A 22656-nucleotide genomic window follows, 5' to 3' on the forward strand; every position below is an offset into this window, starting at 1 on the left:
ATGCCCCACGAGGTGAGATCTTGCATGGAGCCCCAGACCGAGGGTGATTGACCGTGATCTTGAACTTCTTCCATTTTCTAATAATTGCGCCAACAGTTGTTGCCTTCTCACCAAGCTGCTTGCCTATTGTCCTGTAGCCCATCCCAGCCTTGTGCAGGTCTACAATTTTATCCCTGATGTCCTTACACAGCTCTCTGGTCTTGGCCATTGTGGAGAGGTTGGAGTCTGTTTGATTGAGTGTGTAGACAGGTGTCTTTTATATAGGTAACGAGTTCAAACAGGTGCAGTTAATACAGGTAATGAGTGGAGAACAGGAGGGCTTCTTAAAGAAAAACTAACAGGTCTGTGAGAGCCGGAATTCTTACTGGTTGGTAGGTGATCAAATACTTATGTCATGCAATAAAATGCAAATTAATTACTTAAAAATCATACAATGTGATTTTCTGGATTTTTCTTTTAAATTCCGTCTCTCACAGTTGAAGTGTACCTATGATAAAAATTACAGACCTCTACATGCTTTGTAAGTAGGAAAACCTGCAAAATCGGCAGTGTATCAAACACTTGTTCTCCCCACTGTATATATTTTTTTTAACATTGTTTGCAAACTGATATGTGACACGTATTAATGCCAAAATAACATGCAAAACAGGCAAGCCCCCCCTATAATTAAAAAAACTGTTCGCTAGGTGTAGGCAAGACCATAAGCAAATAGGTAAACTGGGATATTACTAAAGAGTTAATCAGGGTGACTTTTCTACAAATAGACAGGTAGTTACCTTTCCATGGTAGCAAGATCTTATCTATTTTTGCTAACTTTCTATTAAAATGTATTGGAGTGAGATTATTTATTTATTATTTCGGGATATGTATACAGAGTATATCCACATCACCATCAGACCATTTTATTGATAAACTACACGGTAATGTAAAAGTTGTATTTTTTTGTGATCTAATACGTAATATAGTACACTTATCATAATTTGGTTGTAATCCAGAGAGGTTAGAAAAATTATCTAGATCCTCTATGAGGCTGTGGAGGAATCCAAGTTGTGGATTTAAAAGAAAACATGAATCATCAGCGTACAATGACACCTTTGTTTTTAAGAACCTGGATTTCTAATCCCTTGATATTATTGTTGGATCTGATTTTAATAGCTAACATTTCAATGGCCATAATAAATAGATATGCCGATAGTGGACAACCTTGTTTTACTCCTCTTGACAGTTTAAAACTTTCTGAGAAGTAGCCATTATTTACTATTTTACACCTAGGGTTACTATACATGATCTTAACCCATTTTATAAGAGATTCTCCAAAATGGAAATGTTCCAGACATTTATATATAAACTCCAGTCGTACTTTATCAAAAGCCTTTTCAAAGTCAGCTATGAATAGCAGGCCTGGTTTCCCAGATTTTTCATAGTGTTCTATTGTTTCCAGTACTTGCCTTATATTATCTCCTATGTATCGTCCATGTAAAAACCTGTCTGATTAGGATGAATAATGTCCGACAATACCTTTTTAATTCTATGTGCTATACATTTTGCTAGAATTTTTGCATCACCACACTGAAGTGTAAGGGGCCTCCTTTTTAATGGACTGGATCTTTATATTTCCCACTTGTATCCTGTTTCAGTAATAATTAAATCAGATATTCTTGTTGAGTGTCTGATAATCTACCATTTACATAGGAGTGGTTAAAACATGCTAATAACGGTCAAAAAGGTTTGGTATACCTCAACTGGTATGCCATCCAGCCCTGTAGCTTTCCCAGACTTAAAGGCTTTAACTGCATCAAGAAGTTCCTCCTCTGTAATTTCACCTTCACATGAATCTTTCTGTACGGCTGTTAATTTTACATTATCAATAGAAAAAAAATCCATACAATTGGCTTCGGTTAGAGGAGATGGAGGAGACTGAAACGAAAACATATGCTTAAAGTACTTTGCTTCCTCTTTCAAAATATAATTTGGTGAATCATGGGTGACTAGTTTCAGTCAATTATTTTTGGTAGCATTTCTATGTTGAAGATAAAAAAATAATTTGGTGCACTTTTCCCCATATTCCATCCAGTTTGATTTATTTTTATAATATATAACACTTGATCTTTCTTGAATAAGTTCCTCCATTTCTTTTTGTTTTTCCTCTAACTTATTCTGAGCCTCTATGATACAGTTTCTATTGCTATCTATCTGTTCTGTTAGACCTTCTATTTCCTTTGTTAGTATGGACTCCTTTGACATAAATTGCTTTTGTTTTAGAGATGAGTACTGAATTGCATGGCCTCTAAAGGCACATTTAAAAGTGTCCCATACAATAAGGGGATTTGCTGTACCTATGTTATGTCAGAAAAATTCAGTTATAAATTCCTTTGTCCTAGTTAAAAACAAGTTATCATCCAATAGGCTTTGATTACATTTCCAATATCCTCGCCCACGTGGAAATTCAGTAAGAGTAATGTATATGCCAATTATCTGATGGTCCGACCGCATTCTGTCCCCTATCAACACTTTTTAAACTTTTGGTGCCAACGAGAATGACATAAGAAAGAAGTTAAGACGACTAGCTTGTTTGAGTCTCCGCCATGTATATCTCACCAGGTCAGGATATTTAAGCCTCCATATATCCACTAGTTCCAATATATCCATGACATTCATGATTTCATTAAGAGCATGAGGGTGATAGTTTGTAGTGTGATTTCCTTTATGGTCCATTGAGGTATTTAAAACAGTATTATAATCTGTGGATTTCATCTATCCACATTTCCATACTTTGAAGTTTGCCTTATCCAATTGAGGTCTGTGATTAAATCCACTGTCCATCCACTATTTCTCTGCTTCTAGGTGACGCCTTGTCTGACCTTTTCCAGAAGCCCATGAGTGATGATGGTGACCTGTACACCTCGCTCCTGTCCAATCAGAGCCATCCCTCAGGCCAGGATGCCTCTTACCTGTCTGATGATCTGAAGCTCTCCTCTGGCCCCTCCTCCCAGGACACCTTCGACTCCTACGGCATCTTTGGTTCCTCCAACACCAAGACGACCACTGACCTGGTTGATGAGATGCCCAAGTCCCTGCTGGGGGGCTCCGAGTCGAAGACCGAGGCCTACAACTACATGGATATCAGCCATGGAGATGACGTCCACAACCAGCGCCAGAGCCAGGGGCCCCTGCATAGCCTAGTAGACACTGGGCTGTCTGGCTTGGACTCCCTGGGAGGCTACATGGATAAGAGCCCCGCAGGACTTGAGGAGGAGGAAGAGGAAGAGAACCTGGGCCCGGCGCTTGACTCTCACTCCTTTCCTTACGTAGAGGAGCCTTCTGAGGATGAGGAGCTTTCTGACTACCGCTCCTACCGCAACCTGGGCACCCCCCAGACCGCTAGCCCTGTGAAGATCACCCTGACCGAGTCCAACCCCCCTGCTACCGCCAAACCCACCCCCCCGCAGGCCAATGTGTCTGACAACATCCTCAGCCTGGGCCTGCAGGGCGTTCCCACCGTTACACTGTCTGAGCCAGAGGACGACAGCCCCAACTCCTCCCCCAATGCATCCCCAACAGGTAGCTATCGCCCACGCTCTCCTACTGTGTTCTAGTGAGTTAGAGAGTACACCATCACCATGGTCTATGGTCTTGGACTATGGTTTAACTATGATTGAAATCCAAGTTTGGTAAAAATATAAGGTTAAGGTTTACAACACATCATAAAAGGACAAAAACAGTGTTTGTTATTAATGATCTAATTCTCTCTCTCTCGCTCTCTCTCCCCTCTCTCTCTCAGAGAAAGAATCCCCGTCCCAAGAACTGTTCAAGGCTGTCCCCAGCAGCAAGCCGACCCCGGGCTCCACCAAGGCCAGGGAGCAGGATGGCAGTAGTGCAGAGTCAGGAGACTCTGAGATAGAGCTGGTCTCTGAGGATCCCCCCCTGCGGAGCCCCCCCTGCACCAAGTCCAGTAACAACCCCTTCGAGCAGCCTCCCAGCAGCAAGGGAGGTTTCAGCAAGGCCGGCAACCCCTTCGACAACCCCCCCAGTGCCAAGGGGCCCATATCCTACAGCATCCTGAGGGAGGAGAGGGAGGCTGAGCTGGACAGTGAGCTCTTCATTGAGTCTGCCAATGAGGAGAGCCCCAAGAGAGAGGGGTCCAGCCCCAAACAGGGTGTCAACACCCCTTCACCTCTGATCCCCACCGCTGCGCCCCCCGCCCGCCTCGCCCCAGAGGAGGTCCCAGCCGAGCCTGTCACGAGCTCCATGATGAAATCATCCAATGACAAGAGCAGGAGCCCCATGAAGATAGAAGAGGATCGCCCCACCAAGCCCAAACCCCCCACGGCTGCCGTGCCCCCGGAGGTGAGGTCTGAGAGGCCCCTCCTGGATGACAAGTACATCACGGAGGGTAAGGGAGACCTGACCAAACCTGCTGCGCCAGTCTTTATGGAGGGCTTTGACAAACAGAAAGGTAAGTCCTGTAATTCAGCAACTTGTCCTCGTCTGTTAATACAGAATTTTGTATGGTATTCTGTAGCCTATTTATTTTTGGAATAGTGCTGTCCATGAACCCTTATAGCCTGCATTCCAACATACAATCTGTGGTGATAAACCCACCTAAATACACTATTATCCCTCCTTGAAGCCGTGTTATCTTTATATCTTTCCTTGTTGCAGTTGTGTTGCCTCTGCATTATACAGGACCAGTCAAACGTTTGGACAACCTACTCATTCAAGGCTTTTTCTTTATTTTTACAATTTTTTACATTGTAGAATAATAGTGAAGACATCAAAACTATGAAATAACACATATGGAATCATTTAGTAACCAAAAAAGTGTTAAACAAATCAAAATATATTTTATATTTGAGATTCTTCAAATAGCCACCCTTTGCCTTGATGACAGCTTTGCACACTCTTGGCATTCACTCAACCAGCTTCATGAGGTAGTCACCTGGAATGCATTTAAATTAACAGGCGTCCCTTGTTAAAAGTTAATTTGTGGAATTTCTTTCCTTCTTAATGCGTTTGAGCCAATCAGTTGTGTTGTGACAAGGTAGGCGGGGTATACAGAAGATAGCCCTATTTGGTAAAAGACCTAGTCCATATTATGGCAAGAACAGCTCAAATAAGCAAAGAGAAACAACAGTCCATCATTACTTTAAGACATGAAGGTCAGTCAATACGGAACATTTCAAGAACTTTAAAAGTTTCTTCAAGTGCAGTCGCAAAAACCATCAAGTGCTATGATGAAACTGTCTCTCACGAGGACCGCCACAGGAAAGGAAGACCCAGAGTTACCTCTGCTGCAGAGGATAAGTTAATTAGAGTTACCAGCCTCTTAAATTGCAGCCCAAATAAATGCTTCACAGAGTTCAAGTAACAGACACATTTCAACATCAACTGTTCAGAGGGGACTGTGTGAATCAAGTCTTCATGGTCTAGTTGCTGCAAAGAAACCACTACTAAAGGACACCAATAATAAGAAGAGACCTGCTTGGGCCAAGAAACACGAGCAATGGACATTCGACCGGTGGAAATGTATCCTTTGGTCTGGAGTCCAAATTTTAGATTTTTGTTCAAACTGCTGTGTCTTTGTGAGACGCGGTGTGGGTGAACAGATGATCTCTGCATGTGTAGTACCCACCGTAAAGCATGGAGGAGGAGGTGTTATGGTGTGGGGGTGCTTTGCTGGTGACACTGTCTGTGATTTATTTAGAATTCAAGGCACACTTAACCAGCATGGCTACCACAGCATTCTGCAGCGATACGCCATCCCATCTGGTTTGGGCTTAGTGGGACTATTGTTTGTTTTTCAACAGGACAATGACCCAACACACCTCCAGGCTGTGTAAGGGCTATTTTACCAAGAAGGAGAGTGATGGAATGCTGCATCAGATGACCTGGCCTCCACAATGCCCCGACCTCAACCAAATTGAGATGGTTTGGGATGAGTCGGACCGCAGAGTGAAGGAAAAGCAGCCAAGTGCTCAGCATATGTGGGAACTCCTTCAAGACTGTTGGAAAAGCATTCCAGGTGAAGCTGGTAGAAAGAATGCCAAGAGTGTGCAAAGCTGTCATCGAGGCAAAGGGTGGCTATTTGAAAAATCTCAAATATAAAATATTTTTTCAGTTGTTTAACACTTTTTTGGTTACTACATGATTCCATATGTGTCATTTCATAGTTTTGATGTCTTCACTATTATTCTATATTGTAAAAAATAGTAAAAATAAAGAAAAAGCCTTGAATGAGTATGTGCGTCCAAACTTTTGACTGGTAGTGTATATCATCACAACATTCCAGAAACTTCTCTACTATCTTATGGAATAGGTAGTACGGTATCTATCGGTGCATTTGTTTGTCAGTGGAGAATCCAGTGGCTGTGTGGTTTGCCGTGTTTTAACACTAGTAACTGCATGTCTTTTACCAGGCTGTTGCTATGACAATGGAATCCCTCTAATAGTTTTTACTGCCCTGAGTGTGTGATGCATCAGAAGAGATAGAATGGAAGGTCACAGTGTGTTGTTATCTCAGCTGTGTTGACAAGGTTGGAAATGAAAAGGGTTGCTGTGAGACGGCTAGTTCCGTTCTCTCTGATGTGGTGGGTGTGAGCATCTTGGATTTTGAGCTGCTGCATGATTTCAAGATCTGCTTCCCTCTGGTGGTAGGCTATAGTTACAAAACATGTCTGAGTCTGGCATTTTTATGATGATAATCAACAGAGGCTGAGCCTCTATATCATTAAAAATATAAACTAATCCCTCACTCTCATTGGATATATATAGAATTGTTTCGAAACAGCCCTGACTCTCTCACTCCCACATCCCAAACAGGCAATCTGTCTCCTAACACCCAGTACCATCATCACGTCAGGAAGTAACTCACTCAGACAGACATCATCACAGATCACGCCACCGACCACTTTGCACCACATTGAGCCAGCGAGTTCTCTGTGTGTTAACCGGGACATTTTGAGTTGCCAGGTATTATTTGTCTTTCTTCTGTTTGCTTCTTTTTCATCCTTGTTGTAAACAGTGGGTTTATGGAATCCTGTAATGTCAAATCTGGGGCACACACACATCGACTTACGCTTAAGGGGATTCATTTGATGTGCGGATAGATGCAGTGACAAAAATATCACATTTCACTTATTATTATTTTATGGTTCCTTAGCTGTCACGGCACAATATCCACCTATGGTATGTAACTGGCACTCTTTATTCAGACGGGGAGAATAAAGAGAAATGAAAACATTTATGATGTGCTTGAGGAAAAGTCGAAGCCCCTCCCCTCTCCTGGTGTTTACAAACAGACAACCACAGAAGGTTCTCGAATCTCTAAAAGCAGGTCAAACCATTTGATGGAGTTGATATTCTTCACCACTAGGTGGTGCAGGGCACCATAGACTATAACAGAGGTCCGTGTGTATGCTAGAGAGAATACAAGCAGAGCAGACATCATGTACCACAGCCTGTGCAGCTCCACAGCAGTTGCCATGGCAACACCATCCCAAGGGGAGCGCACAGCACAGGCTCATATTTTCTTTGCCCATTGGCTGTTGCTGTGGCAGAGAGCTTTTTCAAGGCTGCAGCAAGCAGAAGGTGTGCAGCGAGCAGAAGGTGTGAGGGGGATGTCAACAGAGCTGTCTTTGCACAGACTGCACCAATGTCACTGAAATAGAGGGGTCAATGTTAACATTAAAAATCATGATGATGTAGTTATTCTCTATCCAAGCCCACAGACACTGTTTAGACGTGGTACTGTCTGTGTTGCACACAGCTCGTTACAAGTCTACATGCATCACTGTGGCGATTCCACGCCAGCGTAGGCCCAAAATATTTTGGGTATCTCAGATTGTTCTGGTAATTCTCACATAGTAACTTCATTGGGAGGAACGATGTTTGACATGCTTTTTACATCTGTATCACAAACCATTTTTGAGAAAGTCATGATGAAAGTTGCCATTTTGGGCCCTTTTTAGACCTGTACATGAACCGTACATGATACAACATCTTGGTGTCATTATACTCCTTATAGTGTTCTCTCAAATATGGAGTATGTCTAGATTCTGAAATTAAAATGTTTCACATTCAACCATTTTTTATATTGTATGTAGCAATATACTCTTCAAACAAGTCAAATTTCCAGAGTGGGCTCTCTGGTAATTTTAATGATATGACACATTTTATACAGTGAGGGAAAAAAGTATTTGATCCCCTGCTGATTTTGTACGTTTGCCCACTGACAAAGACATGATCAGTCTATAATTTTAATGGTAGGTTTATTTGAACAGTGAGAGACAGAATAACAACAAATAAATCCAGAAAAACGCATGTCAAAAAGTTTATAAATTCATTTGCATTTTAATGAGGGAAATAAGTATTTGACCCCTCTGCAAAACATTACTTAGTACTTGGTGGCAAAACCCTTGTTGGCAATCACAGAGGTCAGACGTTTCTTGTAGTGGTCCTCTGTAGCTCAACTGGTAGAGCACGGCGCTTGAAACGCCAAGGTAGTGGGTTCGAGCCCCGGGACCACCCATACACAAAAATGTATGCATGCATGACTGTAAGTCGCTTTGGATAAAAGCGTCTGCTAAATGGCATATTATTATTATTATTATTATTGTAGTTGGCCACCAGGTTTGCACACATCTCAGGAGGGCATTTTGTCCCACTCCTCTTTGCAGATCTTCTCCAAGTCATTAAGGTTGAGGCTGACGTTTGGCAACTCGAACCTTCAGCTCCCTCCACAGATTTTCTATGGGATTAAGGTCTGGAGACTGGCTAGGCCACTCCAGGACCTTAATGTGCTTCTTCTTGAGCCACTCCTTTGTTGCCTTGCGGTGTGTTTTGGATCATTGTCATGCTGGAATACCCATCCACGACCCATTTTCAATGCCCTGGCTGAGGGAAGGAGGTTCTCACCCAAGATTTGACAGTACATGGCCCCGTCCATCGTCCCTTTGATGCGGTGAAGTTGTCCTGTCCCCTTAGCAGAAAAACACCCCCAAAGCATAATGTTTCCACCTCCATGTTTGACGGTGGGGATGGTGTTCTTGGGGTCATAGGCAGCATTCCTCCTCCTCCAAACACGGCGAGTTGAGTTGATGCCAAAGAGCTCCATTTTGGTCTCATCTGACCACAACACTTTCACCCAGTTCTCCTCTGAATCATTCAGATGTTCATTGGCAAACTTCAGACGGGCCTGTATATGTGTTTTCTTGAGCAGAGGGACCTTGCGGGCGCTGCAGGATTTCAGTCCTTCACGGCATAGTGTTACCAATTGTTTTCTTGGTGACATGGTCCCAGCTGCCTTGAGATCATTGACAAGATCCTCCCGTGTAGTTCTGGGCTGATTCCTCACCGTTCTCATGATCATTGCAACTCCACGAGGTGAGATCTTGCATGGAGCCCCAGGCCGAGGGAGATTCACTGTTCTTTTGTGTTTCTTCCATTTGCGAATAATCGCACCAACTGTTGTCACCTTCTCACCAAGCTGATTGGAGATGGTCTTGTAGCCCATTCCAGCCTTGTGTAGGTCTACAATCTTGTCCCTGACATCCTTGGAGAGCTCTTTGGTCTTGGCCATGGTGGAGAGTTTGGAATCTGATTGATTGATTGCTTCTGTGGACAGGTGTCTTTTATACAGGTAACAAGCTGAGATTAGGAGCACTCCCTTTAAGAGTGTGCTCCTAATCTCAGCTCATTACCTGTATAAAAGACACCTGGGAGCCAGAAATCTTTCTGATTGAGAGGGGGTCAAATACTTATTTCCCTCATTAAAATGTAAAATCAATTTATAACATTTTTGACATGTGTTTTTCTGGATTTTTCTGTTGTTATTCTGTCTCTCACTGTTCAAATAAACCTACCATTAAAATTATAGACTGATCATTTCTTTGTCAGCGGGCAAACGTACAAAATCAGCAGGGGATCAAATACTTTTTTCCCTCACTGTACATAGAAATTGACATTATAGGGAATTAAATTCCATTGCCCCAACTGTAGACCAGGCGTTGTAGAGCTGCAATCTGACTTTGTTGCCTTACAAAAAGCCCTGGTTCGTTTAAAACTTGTACTTAATGTGGGCAAGACTAAATATGATGTTTACCTGGTAGTGAGATGTGGGATGCACAAGACACATTATGATTGATTTTATGATTGATTTTATGAGTGATTATAGGCCTCTGTGATCTAAGTTTTCATGAAGTCACAGCCCTCCTTTACGATTACTCATTCAGCAAATCACCCTTTGAATTCAATTTCCCATTCGTTGTGTTGTTGGTGGTGCTCATACAATGTAGCAGAGAGCCCACTCTGGAAATGTGATGTACTTGTAGAGTATATTGTTCCAAACATTGTCTTAAAATTAACTAAATCAAAAATGGTACTTTTCAGATATTCATATTAATATTTTTTTTGTTGAATAAATTAATGTGACATTTTTTTTCAGAATCTAGACATACTCCATATGTTAGAGCACACTATAAGGAGTATAATGACACCAAGATTATGTCTGTATCATGTATGGCTTACAGATCATAGGGTCTTACAGGAGGCATGTATAGGTCTACAAAGGGCCTAAAATGTCCACTCATCATGATTTTTTCAAAAATGGTTTGTGATATAAATGTAAAAAGCATGTCAAACATCCTTTCCTCCTAATGAGGTTTCTATGTGAGAATTGCCAGAACAATCTGAGATACCAAATATATTTTCAGCCTACACTGGCATGAAACCTAAAACACAAACTGAACCACAGCCTTATGCAGTAAACCTTTGAGGGCTATTACTGTAGGCTACAGTGTGTATATTGATACATTATTGAAAAGACAAGCACTTACACTGCTCAATAATTAGTGAGACATATTGAAAATAACTACAGTATTTGTGTCATATTGACCGCAAGCCTAAACATTATTTTGTACATAGTGTACAAAGGGCAGAGGACTATTTGCTAGAATATTCCTAGACTACGCTAGGTCCCTTCCCCAGCAGTAGCCTATAGAATCCTCAGTCTTAACACAAAACCTTTTACCCACAGTCTCAATGCTGTGAAGGATGACGTCAGATTTTTTAAATTGTCATTTCAACCTGGCACCTTATCCGTAAATTATCTTCTATACAATATTGATCATGATAAAACTAGCTACAAAAACGGAAGCATGAGGGGTGGGCTAGGAAATATGACAGTGCATCTGCCTGCTTCCGACTGAGCTTAATCAAAGGGCATGTTGGTTAACTCTTTCACTACCAATCCACCCGCCCACCACCTAGTCTGCTCTGAGAATCAGGATAAGCATGGGGACTTTTATTGTGAAGGGGTGCCTACCCCCCCGGCACTAAATCATTGCATGGATGATTTGCTGCAGTAGCGACTGTGGTGTGGCATTTACAGTTCGATCACCCCCCCTCCTCCTCCTCCTGTTCTCGCTAACACTGCTCCACAGCATCAGTCTGTGTTTTCCGCGAGCCAGCAGTACTTTGGAAACCTTTACTCCCTCCCTTCCTCCATCTCGTCTCCGCATCTCTCCCGCATCTCATCATTCCAACCATTCATGCCTTTGTGGGATGAGTGAGTGAATCAGTGGCACAAGAAGAGGAAGAGCTAGAAAAAAACTGAGAAGACTAAGAGAAAGGAAAATCAGGGCGATTGATCATCAGCATGCAGGCCACAGCAGATGTTACCAAGAAGGAGTGCTCCTGGAGTAGCTGGAAAGGCCAGGGTACTGATGTTTCTGCTGTGTTTATTGTGTGTATCTGTTTCCTTTTCTGTGTGTTAGGAGTGTGTGTATCTAGGCTGTGAGTGGTGATCTGATTTGTGTGTATGTATGAGGCGCATATGTAGCCTATTTATGCTGTGAGTGCAAAGCTCTAATTTTGTGTATGTGTGTGTGTGAAAGGGGGATGTTGCATGTATGGTTGTGGTGGTATCCATGATGTGTGTTAGTCGGGGCCTGGGTGATCAGGCTTAGCTGTTTACCTTCACCCCCCCCCCCCCCGCTCTGTCTCAAAGCAGACGCCCTGATCACGCTCTCTCTCTGCCGTGTGAGACAAAGGGGAAAAGCGGGTTGGTGGGTGTGAGACGTCGCTGTTTATGATGATGAATGTATGCACACATGCTGTGAGACGTCTGTTGTGTGTCTGTGTTCTGTGTTAATGTGAAACGGTATGTTGGACCAAGGTGTGTCATTGTCATCAACCTCCAGGTGTGACGGCTCTGTGGGGGAGCTGTTTTCATGGCGGAGACATTGAGCTATTTTTGTGTGCGAGGCTGTCGGAGCATCCGGACGGCACTGACGGACTGTCTCCATGGCACACCCATCCTGATTACATCAGTCTCATCCATCGGCTGCCATGGCACCTTGCAGCGACACGGAGAGAAAGGCACAGCCTCCGTCTGCCTTTTTCTCCATGATGGTGTGCATTAGAATTGCCTCTTGGTTAGGAAGAGGGATGAAGAGAGAAAATGGTTTCCCTAATTCCTCATCCTTGCCTTTCCAACTGGCTGTCATTTTCTATAGCAGCCATGTTTATTATATTGCGTGTAGGAGGGAGATGGGGTTGGTTGGTCTGCCTTTTCCTTACCTGTGAATGACAGTGAGTGATTTTAAGATTTAAAATGGAGAATAGAATAGAATCTCAAAATTAAAATGTAAGACTATAGCTTATAAATCTCTTTATAAAAAATACACAGAAGGAGCCAAACAGGCCTACGTAGATAGTATATTTTCATTGAACAACAATAACCAGTTCCTTTCATTCAGTGACTGAGAGTTGTGAGCATAATAGGTTGTATTCACTGAGCTTTCACTATAGACGGGTTGGTTGTTTAGCAACAAAAAAGCGATGGGCGCGCAACTATGGGGCAAAAAAGACTGGTTTGGCTTAGCTTGTTGACAACATGCAAACTATATTTCGTCTCCAATGTTTATTGAAAACATAAATTTACACAATGAGCACTTGTTGTTTCTAAAATACATCGTTACAGTTGTTAGTTAGCTAGCTAGTGAATTTTAGCCATATTAGCATTGACATGAAATCAGTCAAAACACCTCAAAACAAGACATGGTATCAAGAACAAGATTAAACTAGCTGAAATGAGATACTTACGATTCCCCACATGGCAGTTTCTTGTCATTGTTGGTATCTATCTGGCCATCCAGAATCACAACAACTCACAGACTTCTGCCCCATTGAAGCGTGTGCATCGTTCTCGTGACGTTGTCAGTTAACCCATCTATGGAATAAGGTGTTAGGAATAGGCCTATGTCATCACCTGTCTGATGGGGTTTGTTTAAAAGTGATTCACTCTCCTTTATTTGCCTCTAAACATTATAAGTTCATACAGTCAAATACCCAAGGATAAAATTGACCAGTTGGATGTTCTTTAGTTTGAATAAGCTGTTGAAGCAAAGACATACAGGCTTGGATACATGTTTGATCATGCTGGCTTGGGGCATGGTTTGAGGCAGTGTCGATGACTTTAGTGGTCTAACCGGGTCAGGCTCAAACTGGTTCACTCTGTCTCTACCTAAAAATGAATAACATCATCTGACTACAAACCTGAAGAGTGAGGAATATTGCATCAGCTTGTTGAGTATCAGAAGCAGAAATCATATAGGCCTGTATCAGTGATCAGGGTTTGGCTGCGTGCCACTGTACCTCCTGTCCACTGTACCTCCTGTCCACTGTACCTCCTGTACGTTTTGGTTCAACATCCTGTGTTCATGCTGGCTGGGAGGGACAGTAATAATCCCCAGGGTCTCTACAAACCAGAGAGCTTGACAGAACCTCACCCATGACTCACTTTGTGAAATAGGCTATAGGCCTATACCAATTGTTTACTGTGCAGTACCAATGTGAAAGCAAAGCCTGCTATCTAGCGCTAAGCCTAATAAAAGGGAATTGGATGCTGAACAAATTATCAATGGGACTTGCGATAGCAAACATCCCATTCTAAATATTTTGTCATACTTCTGACTTATAGGCTAGTTATTATGAGCACGCCATCCCTCCTACACCATTTAAGCTAGAAACGTCATTCAAACTTTAAAACGTACAGACCGGTCTGGAATAGTGTGCTAACATACAACTTTTGATATATTTTCCATACGCACAAAAAGCTTATTTCTCTCAAATTTTGGCCACAAATGTATTTACATCCCTGTTTAGTGAGCATTTCTCCTTTGCCAAGATAATCCATCCACTTGACAGGTGTGGCATGTCAAGAAGCTGATTAAACAGCATGATCATTACACAGGTGCACCTAAAAAGCCACTATAAAATGTGCAGTTTTCTCACATAACACAATGCCACAGATGTCTCAAGTTTTGAGGGAGTGAGCAATTGGCATGCTGACTGCAGGAATGTCAACCAGAGCTGTTGCCAGATAATTTAATGTTAATTTCTCTACCATAAGCCACCTCCAACGTCATTTTAGAGTATTTGGCCGCACAACCGCAGACCACGTGTAACCACGCCAGCCCAGGACCTCCACATCTGGCTTCTTCACCTGCGGGATCATCTGAGACCAGCCACCCTGACAGCTGATGAAACTGTGTGTGTTTGCACAACCGAAGAATTTCTGCACAAACTGTCAGAAACCGTCTCAGGGAAGCTCATCTGCGTGCTCGTAGTCCTCACCAGGATCTTGGCCTGACTGCAGTTTGGCGTCGTAACCGACTTCAGTAGGCAAATGTTCACCTTAGATGGCCACTGGCATGCTGGAGAAGTGTGCTCTTCACGGATGAATCCCAGTTTCAACTGTACCGGGCAGATGGCAGACCGCGTGTATGGCGTTGTGTGGGAAAGCGGTTTGCTGATGTCAACGTTGTGAACAGAGTGCCCCATGGTGGCGGTGGGGTTATGGTATGGGCAGGCATAAGCTACGGACAACGAACACAACTGCATTTTATCAATGGCAATTTGAATGCACAGTGATACCGTGACTAGATCCTGAGGCCGATTGTCGAGCCATTCATCTGCCGCCATCACATCATAGTGTCAGCATGATAATGCATTGCCCATGTCGCAAGGATCGGTACACAATTCCTGGAAGCTGAAAATGTCCCAGTTCTTCAATGGCCTGCTTACTCACTAGACATGTTACCCATTGAGCATGTTTGGGATACTATGGATCGACGTGTACAACAGCGTGTTCCAGTTCCTGCCAATATCCAGCAATTTCACACAGCCATTGAAGAGGAGTGGGACAACATTCCACAGGCCACAATCAACAGCCTGATCAACTCAATGCGAAGGAGATGTGTCGCGCTGCATGAGGCAAATGGTGGTAACACCAGATACTGACTGTTTTTTTGATCCACACCCCTACCATTTTTTAAAGGTATCTGTGACCAACAGATGCATATCTGTATTCCCAGTCATGTGAAATCCATAGATTGGGGCCTAATTTATTAACTGTAACTCAGTAAAATCTTTGAAATTGTTGCATGTTTCGTTTATAATTTTGTTCATTGTATATCACATACAATGGTATCGCCCCCTATTGGCCAACCAATGAAAAATAAATAATATTTGACTAAAACAACCGTTGGGCTATAGCACGAAATCGAATGCTACAACTGGATGAGTCATGATGAAAGATAATGTTGTTGAACGCATGGGCAGGCAAATCTTTTCTAATATTCATTTCTGGTGGAGGAGCTTCAGCATGGAATAGGTGTGTGTGTGTGTCGTACACATGACAGAGCAGTGACAGTCTGATAAGGAACGGTCCTACCGTACAGAGCAGTGACAGTCTGATAAGGAACGGTCCTACCGTACAGAGCAGTGACAGTCTGATAAGGAACGGTCCTACCGTAGTGAGTTAGGTTAACATCATGGGCTGGATAGAAGCAGTCTACCAGTTTTCAGAACTGAATAAAATGGCTTTATTTGCCTCATAAAATAATAAATAAATAATGGAATAATAATAGTTTGTTCCATCTCTTATAAAGCTGTGATTTGAGAATAGCCTAGGCTATAGACTTTCATTCTTGTTATTTTTGAAAGCGGCAACTTTAGGACAACACCATCTTAGGCTATACAATTTGGGAAATAAGCTACTGTTCATAACGTTAAACTTGTTTTAAAGCTTTTATGATAGACCTAGTAGGAGGATAGGTTATTGGCCAGTTGGTTTTCAACTTCGCGTGGAGGGATTTTCCTGGCCCGCATGGATAATTTATTTCTTAATAAGCTTAAACTGGTCATTAGATGTTTTCTATAGGCTATTGATATTGTTTGTTCTCTCTCATTATTACCCTGGCTACCTTAAATTTTTTGGCTATTCAAACAACTTTGAGATTGAACTATTTTACATTCATTGTTTGATCGGGAGAAAGCTATACATAAAATGATGAAATTAGGAACACAATTAGGAATTAATGTAACTTTTGACACAAATCAGCTACTTTTACCACTTTCCCAACAACTTAGTGTATGAAATATTAGTCTACTTCTCTGCTATTCAAATCAGAACAGAAATATCTTCTAAGATATTATGAAATCTACTTCTCTGCGACTCAGATCTGAAATCAGAACTAATCAATTGGTTCAACTACCACAAAAATACTTTTAACCTGGTAAAAAAAAGTCCTACAATTTTACTTAATGCTAAATTACCATCTAGTTTGAGAACAGTATTGTTCACCAGTAGTCTTCCTTGGTGGTATTTTGTCAGTAAAAGAAACTGTAGGCTAGTTCCAGACAGTTGCATGATTTGTAATATGTGTCAACGATTGGCATTTTAGATGACAAACCAAACTCAGCCATCAAACTCCATTAAGCCTTTATAATGGTATTTAAACCCTGTCGGGTTCTATCAGCAGCGTTTAGAAAATATGTCCATGTTTTGAAGGCTTCCTGCCTCCATGTTAAACCGTCATTTTGTGTTGAACAATAATGGCTGGGTGTGTGTCGGTGTAGACACGTTACGTGTCCCTCGTTCCCCAAATTCAGAGCAAGTGAATCTGTTTCAGTTCCCCAGGGAGCGCTTTCGCTCTCTCCATCCATCTATCTCTCTCACCTTCCTTCCTCCTCTCTCTCTCAGTGAGTGGAGGGGGAGAAAATGCAGCACCGTAGCTATGGTAACTGCATCAAGCAGGTGCTCACCAGATCCTCACAGAGCTGAAGCATTTTAGTAGAGCAGTACATTTCAGCCTGCATCTTTCATCCTCACTATCGGTCACATAACACCCTCACAGACCTTGCAGATCTGCTGCGACACCCACTCAGTAGTTGGTATACTGCCAATGAAGTCATATGCTGCGGACTATAGATAAGAGAATAAATAAATGATCGGAAAGAACTCCATCTTCTTGTCTGGTGGAGGGAGATACCCATCCACCATTTTGAATAAGATCGTCACTTTAATTTTGTCCTTGCTTGGCAGTCTTGTGTCATTTGTCAGTGGGGCTGTGCTTTAAAGCTAGGGTATAAAAGAGCTCACTGAGAGGGTGTGTGTATGAGTATGTGCTGGATCGCAGCTCCCCCACCCCCCCCAGACCAATGACTAGGCTGTGTGCTTGTGGCCCCTCCCCGGAGAGGGGGGGTCCCCCTTCATTGCTCTCCCTTTGTCTGTGGATAAAGCAGCTGCCTCTGTCCCTATTCAGCCATGGGAGCCGCAGGTCAGTACACACGCTTCTACCGTACTAGCTAAAGCTTTTCTCTCTTTGTGCAATCTGTAGATCAGATTACAATGCACATATGCTACTGTATGTCAAGTCTCTCTGGCATTGCTGTCCTGCCTGTCTGTTTTACGGCTGCTTCGCTTGGTGCGTGTGAATGTTTATTTCTTTTTTTGCATCTCCATTTTAAGCAATACTGTAGATAAATGGCATATCATAGAGTGAGTTTCTGACTAGTGACCGTGACAGTGGGTTTATAGGGAGTGGCACTCAGTCAGATATAAATGGAAGATTATAGATGAAGGGGTGGTAATCCAGCCTGATTGATTAGTTATTGATTACAGGGAAAGCGATCAGTCCGTATTGGTTACTGAGAAGGGGAGCTCAGTCTTGATGATTTGGGCAGATGATTATGGGGGTATGGCAAAATGTGCACCTGTCCCTCACAAAACGAGAGAGTCAGTGGTGGTAAAATGAGTGTCCTTTCAGCACCCTGTTTTAGAACACCTTTTAGGCATCCGCAGATGCCTATGTTAGAAAATAAAGATGGCCATCATCTCTGTGCTGCTCACAGCTCCACAGCTAAAATTAGAGCAGGAAGGCGGATGGGCAGGCAGGAGGGCTTAGGGAGGAAGGAGAAGACACCCAGAGGACGCAGCAGTTTCTCACTCTATGGAACAGGAGGACAAAATCAATGGAACAGGCTTGGTCTTCTCCTCTTCCTTGTGAAACAGAGGGCTTGCAGGTGTCACATCAACAGTTGAACATTGAAATACATGAATGTACACTGAGCCACAGTCACTGGATGTGGAGGAGCCGGCTCACTACTGTGGGTGAACCAGACCCTTTTCCATGGAAACAAGCCTGTGTTTCCAGCCAACACAGGAGAGGGCTGTGTGGGTCACTTGAGCTGAGCTGGAATGGTACACTGACTCAGGCCTAATCCAGGGGTGACAAACCTCTGCCATCTTTGTTGGGGGCTGAAACGTACCGAGTCTTATGCCAAAAAAAACATAGATAGCAGGACATGGCACCAGTCTTTTAAGACACCATTGAATTGGATGTATACTGAACAAAAATATAAACGCAACATGTAAAGTGTTGGTCCCATGTTTCATGAGCTGAAAGAAAAGATTCCCGAAATGTTCCATATGCACAAAAGCTTATTTCTCTAAAATGTTGTGCACAAATTTGTTTACATCCCTGTTAGTGAGCATTTCTCCTTTGTCAAGATAATCCATCCACCTGACAGGTGTGGCATATCAAGAAGCTGATTAAACAGCATGATCATTACACAGGTGCACCTTGTGCTGAGACAATAAAAGGCCACTCTAAAATGTGCAGTTTTGTCACACAAGGGAGCGTGCAATTGGCATGCTCACTGCAGGAATGTCCACCAGAGCTGTTGCCAGAGAATTTAAGGTTAATTTAGAGAATTTGGCAGTACATCCAAACGGCCTCACAACCGCAGACCACGTGTAACCACGCCAGCCCAGGACCTCCACATCTGGCTTTTTCACCAGCGGGATAGTCTGAGAACAGCCACCTGGACAGCTGATTAAACTGTGGGTTTGCACAACTGAAGAATTTCTGTTCAGAAACCATCTCAGGGAAGCTCATCTGACTGCTCATCGTCCTCACTAGGGTCTTGACCTGGCTGCAGTTTGGCGTCGTAACCGACTTCAGTGGGCAAATGCTCACCTTCGATGGCCACTGCCACACTGGCGAAGTGTGCTCTTCAGGTGCTAATCTCGGTTTCAACTGTACCGGGCATATGGCGTTGTGTGGGCGAGCCCCATGGTGGTGGTGGGGTTATGGTATGGGCAGGCATAAGCTACGGACAACAAATACAATTTGAATGCACAGAGATACTGTGACGAGATGCCATCAACTCATGTTTCAGCATGATAATGCACGGCCCCAAGGATCTGTACACAAGCTGAAAATGTCCCAGTTCTTCCAACGCCTGCATACTCACCAGACATGTCACCCATTGAGCATGTTTGGGATGCTTTGGATTGACGCGTATAACAGCGTGTTCCAGTCCCCACCAATATCCAGCAACTTCGCACAGCCACTGAAGAGGAGTCGGACAACATTCAACGGCACAATCAACAGCCTGATCAACTCAATGCAAAGGAGATGTGTCGCGCTGCAGGAGGCAAATGGTGGTCACACCAGATACTGACTGGTTTTCTGATCCACGCCCCTAATTTATTTATTTAAATTATGAACTGTAACTCAGTAAAATCGTTGAAATTGTTGCATTTATATTTCTGTTCAATGTATGAAATGGTAGATTAAAATAAAGCTTATTTAGGTTGCCTATATCCCCTTGGGGTGTTTACCAGTCAGCCTTATGATGTAGCCCAGTTTGTTCACTCCAATGGTCCCAAATGGGCCCGTCATCCGTCACTGTGATGACGTTCCTCTAAACGTAGAACTCTAGAATGACCAGGTCACTTTGAGCTGTTGGGTGTGTTCATAAAATCAATCTGGAGTGCCAGGGCGTTTGTACATTCAGAGCGTTGTCAGATTGTCCGTTCATAAATTCAGAGCGCACACTGGACGCTCTGGTCGAGGAGTAGGGTTGATCCGAGTGTTCTGACCTCACAACGGCAGTCAAGCACCCAAGCTATCTGGCTAACTTTGGCTAGCTACTTCCAGACACGAATGAGAGAACACCTCACTGACCATTTTACTCGCTCTAGCAGAGCTGGTTAGGCTGTTTTCATGTTATCCAGAGCGTTGATGACTGTAACTGTGCTCCTGGCAACAATTTAGTTACGCTTTTTTGCCGACGTTTACTGACACCGGCCATATTCAACGGGTGTTGAGCGTTCGTAAATTCATCAGTTATTCTGCGCTCTGGCACACTCATACGAGAGTGCTCTGAAATCGGAGTAGATAGCCAGAGTGAATTTACGAACGCACCGGTTATCTCTGGACACTGCTGATACAGCGTCTATTTCTGCCACCGTCTCCACAGGCCCCCAGGTCAATGATTAACCCAGCTCTGTGAATGGCCAGTACAGTTGTGCTACTGGGGAACCAGGTTGTGTTAGGGTACTGCAGGGTCACTGTGTGTGTGAGACCAGACCAGGTGCTGACCACTACTATAGACAATCACACATTTCACTGGCAGTGCCGGTGTGTGGCAACATGAATTGCGTGACGCCTGTTTGACAAGTAAGAGTCAGCTCACTATTATCGTTTGCAAAGGTCACTCTATATATATAGGCGAAAGGAAGCCGGATAGAAATGTTTTCACTTTGACACATTCACATCTACGTTTAAATCGACAACTCAATCAAACGCAATAAAATATAGGTTAGAGCAAAATCACACACACGTCAGGGGTCTCTGAGGATTTCTGGTTGCTATGGGCTTCCAGTTATCTGAGTTAAATGCCTGGGATACACAGGATTACCGTACTGTAAATTATATCACAACGTAGACGTGGTAAGGAACACTATTGAGCACTGTGGTTATTCTATCCCTGTGTCATGCTGGGGTGACCATACGGTTGGGTCATGTTGGGGTGACCCTAAAGTTGCGTCATACTGTGTCATGTTGGGGTGACCATACGGTTGGGTCATACTTTGTCATGTTGGGGTGACCATACGGTTGGGTCATACTTTGTAATGTTGAGGTGACCCTACGGTTGGGTCATACTTTGTAATGTTGGGGTGACCATACGGTTGGGTCATACTTTGTAATGTTGAGGTGACCCTACGGTTGGGTCATACTTTGTAATGTTGAGGTGACCCTATGGTTGGGTCATACTTTGTAATGTTGAGGTGACCCTACGGTTGGGTCATACTTTGTAATGTTGAGGTGACCCTACGGTTGGGTCATACTTTGTAATGTTGAGGTGACCCTACGGTTGGGTCATACTTTGTAATGTTGAGGTGACCCCTACGGTTGGGTCATACTTTGTAATGTTGAGGTGACCCTACGGTTGGGTCATACTTTGTAATGTTGAGGTGACCCTACGGTTGGGTCATACTTTGTAATGTTGAGGTGACCCTACGGTTGGGTCATACTTTGTAATGTTGAGGTGACCCCTACGGTTGGGTCATACTTTGTAATGTTGAGGTGACCCTACGGTTGGGTCATACTTTGTAATGTTGAGGTGACCCTACGGTTGGGTCATACTTTGTAATGTTGAGGTGACCCTACGGTTGGGTCATACTTTGTAATGTTGAGGTGACCCTACGGTTGGGTCATACTTTGTAATGTTGAGGTGACCCTACGGTTGGGTCATACTTTGTAATGTTGAGGTGACCCCACAGATACGGTCTCTGTAATCATGGGTCTTGGTCATACTGTAGTTCAGGGATCATCAACTAGATTCAGCTGCGTGCTGATTTTCTTTCTTAGCGGATGGTCAGGGGGCCACAAGATAATTACAAAGAATTTGTAGACTGCAAATTGACCGCAAGAAGACCAAACAGATATTTGACTAAAACATAAACATTTCAAACCTTGCTTATATTTGTGTACGATCACATATCTCTCTATTATGCGTGGGAATACTTTGGAACAGATTTCCGAGATTAAAATCACTTGGAGCTGATTTGTTGGTGTTTTTAGTCTTATGTCGAACAACAACAACAAAACAGTTGGGGGGCCAAATTCGGCTCGCCAGTTGGGGAACCCTGCTGTAGTGTGTAATGCTGGGTCTAACCCTGGATCCTAACCCTGCTCTACTGTCTCTGTTCTCCCCCCAGCCATTGACCTACTCTACTGGAGGAATGTGAAGCAGTCTGGAGCTGTGTTCGGCAGCGTGCTCCTGCTGCTCTTCTCTCTGACCCAGTTCAGTGTGGTCAGTGTGGGAGCCTACTTAGCCCTGGCTGCCCTCTCTGCCAGCATCAGCTTCAGGATCTACAAGTCTGTGCTTCAGGCTGTGCAGAAGACCGATGAAGGGCACCCATTCAAGTGAGTGAGGGAGGATAGAGGATCTGTGTTTACTCAGCACATTAAATAATCTGACATTTAAACATTCACTCATCTTTTTTGCAATGCCACTTTA

At 43.4% G+C, this 22656-nt stretch overlaps 1 protein-coding gene across 4 annotated transcripts in view; it reads left to right on the plus strand.

Annotated features, from left to right (window-relative positions):
* The window catches only part of LOC121544850 (reticulon-1-A-like), a 50474-nt gene that overhangs the window by 24037 nt on the left and 3781 nt on the right, over positions 1–22656 (plus strand). Inside the window, exons 2-4 of one of the 4 annotated variants that reach the window (XM_041855053.2) lie at positions 2845–3561; positions 3782–4456; positions 22355–22562. In XM_041855053.2, the coding sequence (XP_041710987.2) occupies positions 2845–3561; positions 3782–4456; positions 22355–22562 (1600 nt within the window). Of the gene's footprint in view, positions 1–2844; positions 3562–3781; positions 4457–11363; positions 11715–17539; positions 17622–17677; positions 17769–22354; positions 22563–22656 lie in introns of those variants that run through there. The other 3 variants (XM_041855055.2, XM_041855056.2, XM_041855054.2) reach the window with 3 other exon arrangements.

Source organism: Coregonus clupeaformis, chromosome 29 (assembly GCF_020615455.1).
Source record: "Coregonus clupeaformis isolate EN_2021a chromosome 29, ASM2061545v1, whole genome shotgun sequence".
In the NCBI taxonomy this organism is placed as follows: Eukaryota; Metazoa; Chordata; class Actinopteri; order Salmoniformes; family Salmonidae; genus Coregonus; species Coregonus clupeaformis.